The sequence below is a fragment of the Cajanus cajan genome, chromosome 4 (genome assembly GCF_000230855.2).
Source record: "Cajanus cajan strain Asha chromosome 4, NIPB_CcT2T_4, whole genome shotgun sequence".
Lineage (NCBI taxonomy): Eukaryota > Viridiplantae > Streptophyta > Magnoliopsida > Fabales > Fabaceae > Cajanus > Cajanus cajan.
In genome coordinates this window covers 11,259,237-11,268,562 of record NC_138520.1, presented here as the reverse complement: position 1 = coordinate 11,268,562, position 9,326 = coordinate 11,259,237, and the positions used below count along the sequence as shown (strand labels likewise).

At 31.6% G+C, this 9,326-nt stretch overlaps 1 protein-coding gene across 1 annotated transcript; it reads left to right on the top strand.

The window, feature by feature from the left end:
* Positions 1 to 289: 289 nt before the first annotated feature.
* On the top strand, positions 290 to 2,322 carry LOC109802506 (nucleoside-triphosphatase). The gene is made up of 5 exons (XM_029272083.2): positions 290 to 720; positions 930 to 1,024; positions 1,138 to 1,352; positions 1,463 to 1,652; positions 2,089 to 2,322. Exons 1-5 carry the CDS (start codon positions 608 to 610, stop codon positions 2,229 to 2,231), a joined length of 756 nt encoding a protein of 251 aa, XP_029127916.2. The 5' UTR covers positions 290 to 607; the 3' UTR covers positions 2,232 to 2,322.
* The last annotated feature ends 7,004 nt before the right edge of the window (positions 2,323 to 9,326 follow it).

Sequence of the window (9,326 nt, the reverse complement as noted above, 5' to 3'; positions counted from 1 at the left end):
TTATTATTGTTTGTTGCATTGATAATTTATGATTAAAGTTTGATAATTTCTTATATTTATTGTATAAGAACATGTTTAGATAAAGTTTAAAAAGATTTTTGAAAAATTTTCTACCAAAAACAAATAATTTTTTACATAAGGTTCTTTTAAAAAAAAATCTTTTTAAACTTGTCTTCAATCATTTTTAATTATTATATAAAAAATAGCATTTGCATAACTTTTTTCTTTCAATTTTTATACAATGAAGGGAGATAAGGAAAAAATATGCAATATACAATGATTAATGTGATAATGAAAGACCAAAAATAAAATTAACTTCATAAAAATGTATTATATGAATAACATAACTCTTAACTAACATGATATTATTACGTACAATTCATTCATTTCTTTTAGAATGGCTTGATATAGTATATTAGTTGAGAAATGTTGAACTTTTCTGATATTCTGGACTGTATTTGAGAGGTAGGAGTAGTAGTATTATTTTGTTACTTACCTTGCAACATTATGAATTATATAGCTGGCAGTTAACTATCTATTGGGGAAGTTGGGAAAAGAGTTTACAAAGACAGTGGGAGTAGTTGATCTTGGAGGTGCATCAGTTCAAATGGCATATGCTGTCTCAAGGAACACTGCAGAAAATGCTCCAAAAGCACCTGATGGAGATCCGTACATAACAAACCTAGTAGCCAAGGGAAAAGATTACGATCTATGTTCACAGGTCTCTTTTCTAATTAATTAATTCTTCATCTCACACACAAACATGCCACAAGTTTAGGTTTACATGCTTTTCAGGAGCAAAAAGTTGTGGACCGAATTTCTGAGAATAGCCACATAGCAACCCAGATAAGATAGATATTTTATATATGACACGTGACCCTTGTCATGGTTAATATTTAATATATAGTTTAATTTTAACATCTTTCTCTCAGTTACTTGCGCTACGGAAGAGAAGCAGCTCGTGCTGAGAATTTGAAGCTCACTAGTGGTTCTGCCAACCCTTGCATTTTAGCTGGATTTGATGGTAATTAATCACATTGCTTTCATTTGACATTTATTATTCTTGGACCCTTCCCTTATTATATAAAATTAAATCATATAGCATGCCAATAACAAGTGAATTTTTGTTCTTTAAAGGGACCTTCAAATATTCAGGAGTGGAGTATGAGGTGTACCCTCCGATTTCAGGGCCCAGCTATGAAAAATGCAGAGAGATAGTTCTTAAGGCTCTCAAAGTGGACGAGCCATGTTCCCATCAGAATTGCACATTTGGTGGGATATGGGACGGTGGAAGAGGAAGTGGACAAAGAACTATTTATGCTACTTCATCTTTCTTTTACTTGTCCCGTGATGTAATCAACTACATAATATTTTTGTTAATTGTGGCATAAGTTTCTAATTTTGGTTCTCTTCCTTATGTCATGCTAATAACATTATTATATAATTCTATTATCTGTTATAGGTTGGTATTTATGATGCAAAAGCAGAAGATGCCATAATTCGTCCTGTGGATTTTGAGAGTGTGGCTAAACGAGCTTGTGGACTGACATTTGAAGATGCCAAATCCGCTTATCCACTTCTTGCTAAATCGAGAGTTCCATATGTGTGCATGGATTTGTCATACATGTATGCGTTGCTCGTTGATGGATTTGGTAAGTTTGCACTGTCATATATACGTTGCCAATAGTATATTTTGAAAAATAGTCTCTAACATGTTTATAGTTCTTTATTAAAAATTAGAAACAAATTAATGCCACTACTCAGACTTCTTAACCGAGTAATTGTAAGATCTATCTTAAAACATAAATATTTTAAAATTTGATCTTTATAAATGTTAAAATAATATTTGATCCACAAAAATCGTACTTCATGAATTAATAATATTTTTTAGTAGTAAGTTTTGAGACACTATCTAAATTATATTTATTAAAAAAAAAAAATAGATGTCATTTATATTTAATGAATCTTATTTATAATTTTGTAAATTTTAGTTAATATTAAAGGGTGTAAGAAATTATATATGTTGTTATAACTTCTATTGTATGTTTTGTCTTCCTAATTAATCTAACTTCTTCCGTTTGCTTTCAGGTGTGGATCCATGGCAAGAGATTATAGTGGCAAATAAAATTCAATATCAGGGTGCTCTTGTGGCGGCAGCATGGCCTCTTGGCACTGCCATTGAAGCCATTTCTGCAATGCCTAAATTTGAACGGTTAATGTATTTTATTTAAGCTTCTAGAGAAGCTAGCATATTTCAGAGCTAATGGTCACTTTCTTCTTACCAGTTCGAATAAATAAAACTTTCCACATTTTTTTCTCTTTGTTATTATGGGTATGGTTGTTTAAATTTTTTAAAAAAATTATTTATAAATAAATGTTTTTTAAAAATATTTTTTAAGAAGTAAATGGGATAATTGCTTTTTTAAAAATAGAAAAGTACTTATTTTAAAAAAAATAAACAATATATATATATATATATATATATAAAAGAAAAGGTGCTTATTTTATAAAAATAAATATATTTTAAGAAAAAAATTAAACATACTCACTTTATATCTCCTATGTTATATCCATTTTCTCGATGAATTCTCTCGAGAGTTGAAGACAAGCTACTAGTGTTAGTAATAGAGAGTGATGAATAATTGAATATAAGGGTTTCGTATATATATCTTCAGGGACTTTTAGATACAACTATTGTTTCACAAATTTAAATAAGTAATTAATAATTATGCGCATCGTGTATTTCCGAAGATTCATTTTGGTTTTTCTAATAGTTTTTGCTAATCTAAGGATTGAGCGTAAAATAAGCAAGTAATTAAAAATGGTAATTATGTGCATAGTTTGTATTTTAACGGATTATCGACGGATATATAATTCGAAATATTCTTACAATTTGGGAAAAAATTGTAAAAAATTATGAGTTAAATATATTTTTAATTCATATAAAATTAATAAGTTTTGGTTTTGATTCTTATAAAAAGAATTGTTTTTCAAACTTTATAAAATTGAAATTATTGTTTTTAGTCCTTATTTTTTATGTGATTAGTTTTAACTATTTTTTGTTTATTAATAAGTTAAGTGACTATCCTAAATGTTATTCATGATTGTTAGCTATATCATGTCAATGTTTGACACATTTAAAAATTTGTATAATATATTTTTAAAATGACCATTAAGAATTAAAATAATGATTTTAGATTTTAGAATGATGAAAATCAGATAAAAATATTTTACGAGGATAAAAATTAAAATATACTCATTTCATAAGAACCAAAAATAATATTTATGAATTTTAGAAGGATGAAAAGTAAAAAAAAATTTTAAAGGGACCAAAATCAAAACTCATTCATTTTATAGGGATTAAAAATATATTTAAGCCAAAAATTATTTTAGGAGTAAATTTACAATAATGTAAAAGTTTGGGTACACATATATTTCATGATTTATTTATTAATTGCATTTTGTGTATACAAACTTTTTGCATTAATTATATATACATATATAAATGACAATATATATATATATGAAAAATTATAACAATTTGACAATATATATATATATATATATATATATATATATATATATATATATATATATATATATATATATATATTTGATTCTCTCTCATTACACTTGATGTCACTAATCTTGCATTAGGGGTGAGAAAGACAAAAGTCTTCTAGTTGAAGTTGCACCTGATGTGACATTAGTTTTTGCACTTATGTAGAAACCTAATTTTTCTCAATCCACTTGAAACTTAGCAAAATTTAACATGCATTAATTGTAATATACAACTGTTAGAAATTTTATTTCTAATAATTATTGTGGGCTATATATATTATTTGTAGTATTTATATTAGTTATTTACATTTGGTTGGGCTCAATAAAAGTGATCTAATTTTAGTGAGCCTTTAGACTGCCAACAGGAAAAACTGATATGGGCCCAAATAAGTGGAAACCAGATTTGGCTCGTTAGGGGTTAATGGGAACCCTAATAGGTTTAAAATCATAAAGATATGGTCATGGTCCCCAATATGCCAAATTAGAAACACACGTCTCTCTGTCTCCCCATCAGAAGAGTAACATCAAGTCCCATCAAGGAATCCAGTGATTTGGCTGAGGAAGATCATTGCACCAAAATACTATTCCGCTGCAACCTTTTGATCAACGTTAATGGATACAGGTACGTGTTATTATCATTAACTCTGTAATCTGAGACAACAGTTCATATTTTTTTTATTAATGGAAAATTTCTATTTGCCTTAAGAAATTTTATCTCAACAAGTGGTATCAGAGCCGCCGTTGTTATTAGGTTATGGGATTCTAAAGCGTATTGTAACAATTTTTTTTTCTCTCTTCATTGATAATACGTGTATTTGAATGCGTTGGTCATTTTTTCTTCTTCTTCAATTTGGTTTAATTGATTATACGGATAAAGAGATCGATTAAAAATTGAATTTTTATTAAAGAGAATTTTTGTGAAATTGTATAATTTTCTGTGAATGTTATAAATTTGTATATGTAACAATTTTGCAATGATCCTGAAGACATTGCCAAATGTAGAAATTTTTTGAATTTTTAATTTTCTCACCGGAAGTGAGTTAATTGTGCAAAAATGCAATAAAGGAATATTTTCTCACCAGAAGTGAGTTAATTGTGCAACAATGCAATAAAGAAATATTTTCTCACCAGAAGTGAGTTAATTGTGCAAAAATGCAATAAATGAATATTTTCTCACCAAAAGTGAGTTAATTGTGCAACAATGCAATAAAGAAACATTTTCTCACCAGAAGTGAGTTAATTGTGCAACAATGAAATAAAAGAATATTTTTCTCACCGGAAGTGGAAAAATAATATTGTGTTTGATCCTTTGAGTACCACCAGAAGTGGGAATTTTTGTTTTTTTGTCAAAATCATTGTTGTTATATTAAATGATATTTGGGAAAATTATATAATTAATATATATTGAATTCCACATTATCGTTTTTTTTAATGGCATTCGCGTAAGAATTATTTTCTTGAAATTTGATTGATATTATGTTCAAATTTAAATTGATATTTTTTTATATATATCAAATTTGAGTGCGAATGTTGGTAGATTATAGACCCTCTTTATTAATTAATTTGTCTGGTAATTTTTAATTAAATAAATTGATGTAATATATTGCCAAAGCAATCCCTATTATAGAAATTAATTTGATTAAAAATTACAATAGATGTTAATTAGTATGAGATTATTTATGCGATTTGTGCTCATCCCAAAGAAAGACACAATTTGGCCAAATAATAACATGCCTGTGATGATAAATATGTGACAATTATAAAGTTACAATCATGTGAATAATAGTCGGTCCAAAGAAAGGCTATTATTTGACAGAATTAATTGTCAATATTTGATTGTTGCATTGAGAGTACCACTAACAAGTTAATTTGTATGTCCAAAGACAAAGAATTAATGTTGTGCTGGGTATCTTGTAATGAGTCTATTATGTAAATAATCTGCATGTTTTGTTTATTCTATTTTATTGTGAGCATGTAATTAAATTAAATTTTTTTTATGTTCTATTACAGTTGTTGTTGCTAGTGCTGTTAACTTATCTTCTCAAATTAATTGTATACCTATGCTTAATGGGACAAACTTTAAGGCCTGGAAGGAAGCAGTTGAGATAATTCTTAGCTGCATGGATCTTGATCTTGCACTTCGGGCTGAGAAACCCACTCCAAATCCGGAAAACCCGGATGAGGATAAGGTTGAAAAGTGGGAACGCTCAAACCGAATGTATTTGATGATCATGAAGCGATCTGTTCCAGAAGTTTTTCGAGGCTCTATTTCTGAAAGTCAAAATGCTAAAGGTTTCCTTGATGTTGTTGAGCAGTATTTCACCAGTAACGAGAAAGCTGATGCAAGCAGTTTGCTTGCTAAACTTATCTCTATGAGATACAAAGGTAAAGAAAACATAAGGGGGTACATTATGGAAATGTCTAATCTCGCGTCAAAACTAAAAGCATTAAAGTTAGAGTTGTCTGATGACTTGCTCGTGCATCTAGTTTTGATTTCTCTTCCTGCACACTTTGGACAATTCAAGGTGAGTTATAATACTCAGAAAGATAAATGGACCTTGAATGAATTGATTTCTCACTGTGTGCAAGAGGAGGCAAGGCAGCAAAGAGAAAAGACTGAAAGTGCTCATTTAGCGTCAAGCTCTCAGAATAGGAAGAGAAAGAATAATAAGGATGTTGTAGAAATGACTTCTCAACTAAAGAAAGTCAAAAAGGATGAGAACACACCTACTTGCTTCTTCTGCAAGAAGCCTGGGCACATGAAGAAAGAGTGTCCCAAGTACGCTTCTTGGCGTGTAAAGAAAGGTAATTTTCTCTCTTTTGTTTGTTCTGAAGTTAATTTAGCTTTTGTACCACATGATACTTGGTGGGTAGATTCTGGTGCTACTACTCACATTAGTCTATCCATGCAGGGTTGCCTTTGGAGCGGACCGCCAAGTGATAATGAAAGATTTATATATGTGGGTGATGGCAACAAGGTCACAGTGGAGGCTATTGGAACATTTAGATTACAGTTAAAAACTGGATTTCATTTGGATTTATTTGAGACTTTTGTTGTACCGTCTTTTAGGCGGAATTTAATTTCTGTTTCTAGTTTGGACAAATTTGGTTTTTCTTGTTCATTTGGAAATAATAAATTTAGCCTCTATCAAAATTCAAATGTTATTGGTTCTGGTTCTTTAATTGATAATTTATACTTACTAGATGTAGTTAGTTCCAATAAAGAAAATTTTAACATTGATTCTCGTGGTACGAAGCGTAAAATAAATTAGAACTCAGCCACTTTATGGCATAAGCGTTTAGGCCATATCTCTAAACAGAGAATTCAGAGGCTTGTGTCGAATGAGATTCTTGAACCCTTTGACTTGTCAAACTTTGAGGTTTGCGTTGAATGTATTAAGGGTAAACAAACAAATTCTAGAAAATTAGGTGACGAAAGGGCTAAGGACGTTTTGGAATTAATTCACACAGATATTTGTGGACCATTCCCTACGGCATCTTGGAATGGGCAACAATATTTCATTATGTTCATAGATGATTATTCAAGGTACGGCTACCTATTTTTAATTCATGAGAAGTCTCAATCCCTAGATGTTTTCAAATCTTTTAAAGCTGAAGTTGAGCTTCAACTTGGAAAGAAAATTAAGGCCATCAAATCTGATCGTGGTGGTGAATATTACGGTAGATATGACGGATCAGGTGAACAACGTCCAGGGCCTTTTGCGCTTTTCCTAAGGGAATGCGGCATCGTTCCTCAGTATACTATGCCTGGGAAACCAAGCATGAACGGTGTTGCAGAACGTAGAAACAGGACTCTTAAGGATATGGTGAGAAGTATGATTAGTCATTCTTCCTTACGAGAGTCATTGTGGGGAGAAGCGCTTAAGACTGCAGTCTACATCCTAAATAGGGTACCAAGTAAAGCAGTTAACAAAACTCCTTATGAGCTATGGATGGGTAAAAGGCCAAGTCTAAAACATTTACACATTTGGGGTTGTCCGGCTGAAGCGCGTCCTTATAGGCCGCATGAAAGTAAGCTGGAGTCAAGGACTGTTAGCTGTTATTTTGTTGGTTATCCTGAACGCTCTCGAGGCTATAAATTTTACAATCCCACTACTAGATCATTCTTTGAGACGGGGAATGCGAGATTCCTTGAGGATGTTGAGTTTGGGAAGGAAGAGAACATAAGAAATGTTGTCTTTGAGGAAGAACCTGTCATTGACAATGATCAAGTCCTCGTGCCTATTACTATTCCAGTACCTACCCTAGTAATAGGTGACAATCATGGAGTTATTCCTGACATTATCCCTACACAAGACAATATTGAGGTTCTCCCTCAAATACCTATAGAGCAAGCTCAATAATCTCAAGAAGTGCCATTAAGGAGAACCACTAGAGAAAGGAAAAGTGCAATTCCAGATGATTACATTGTGTTTCTTCAAGAACATGAGGATGGTATTGGCTTAACAGAGGATGATCCAATCAACTTCTGTCAAGCTATGCAAAGTTCTAGCTCTCAAAAGTGGATTGATGTCATGAAGGATGAGATGAAATCTATGCAAGACAACAATGTTTAGGATCTCGTTGAATTACCTGAAGGTGTGAAACCTATTGGTTATAAATGGATATTTAAAACCAAGAGGGATTCAAAAGGTAATATCGAGAGATATAAGGCTCGTTTAGTTGCTAAAGGTTTCACTCAAAAGGAAGGCATTGATTACAAAAAAACCTTTTCTCCAGTTTTTTCAAAGGATTCTTTTAGAATAATAATGGCACTCGTAGCTCATTATGATTTAGAGCTCCATCAGATGGATGTTAAAACTGCGTTTCTAAATGGTGACATTGAAGAAACGATTTATATGATGCAACCAGAAAATTTTGTGTCTGGTGACTCAAAGTCTATGGTATGCAAACTAAAGAAATCCATCTATGGTCTCAAACAAGCTTCCCGTCAATGGTATCACAAGTTCCATCAAGTTATTACCTCATATGGTTTTGAGGCAAATATAGTTGATGATTATGTTTATCATAAGTTTAGTGGGAGTAAATATATATTTTTGGTGTTATATGTCGATGATATATTGCTTGCCAGCAGCGATATAGGCTTATTGCACGAAACCAAGAGATTTTTAACAAAGAATTTTGAAATGAAAGATCTTGGTGAAGCCTCTTTTGTATTAGGTATTAAGATACTAAGAGATCGTTCTCATGGTATCATAAGGTTATCACAAGAGAACTATATCGATAAAGTTTTAGATAGATTCGGCATGAAAGATAGTAAACCAGGAGATACCCCTATAGCCAAGGGAGACAAATTTAACCTCAAACAATGCCCTAATAATGACCTTGAAAGAAATGAGATGCAAAAGATTCCCTATGCTTTAGCTGTGGGAAGTCTAATTTATGCTCAAGTTTGTACTCGTCCCGATATTGCATTTATAGTGGGAGTTTTGGGCAGATACTTAAGTAATCCTGGGATGCAGCATTGGAAAGCAGTAAAGCGTGTAATGCGCTATTTGAAGAGAACAAAAGGATATATGCTCACTTATCAGAAGTCTGACAATTTAGAGATCATTGGATACTCAGACTCTGATTTTGCCGGATGTCAAGACAGTAAACGCTCCACATCTGGATACATCTTTATGTTGGCTGGAGGAGCTATCTCTTGGAAGTCTGTTAAACAGACTATTATAGCTTCATCAACCATGGTTGCAGAGTTCATTGCTTGTTTTGAGGCATCCAACAATGGGATATGGCTGCAAAAT

Coding starts and splice junctions, on each gene's coding strand:
- LOC109802506 (XM_029272083.2), top strand. CDS start 608: ATGGCATATGCTGTCTCAAGGAACACTGCAGAAAATGCTCCAAAAGCA. Junction 721..929: donor GATTACGATCTATGTTCACA/GGTCTCTTTTCT, acceptor ACATCTTTCTCT/CAGTTACTTGCGCTACGGAA. Junction 1,025..1,137: donor CATTTTAGCTGGATTTGATG/GTAATTAATCAC, acceptor TGTTCTTTAAAG/GGACCTTCAAATATTCAGGA.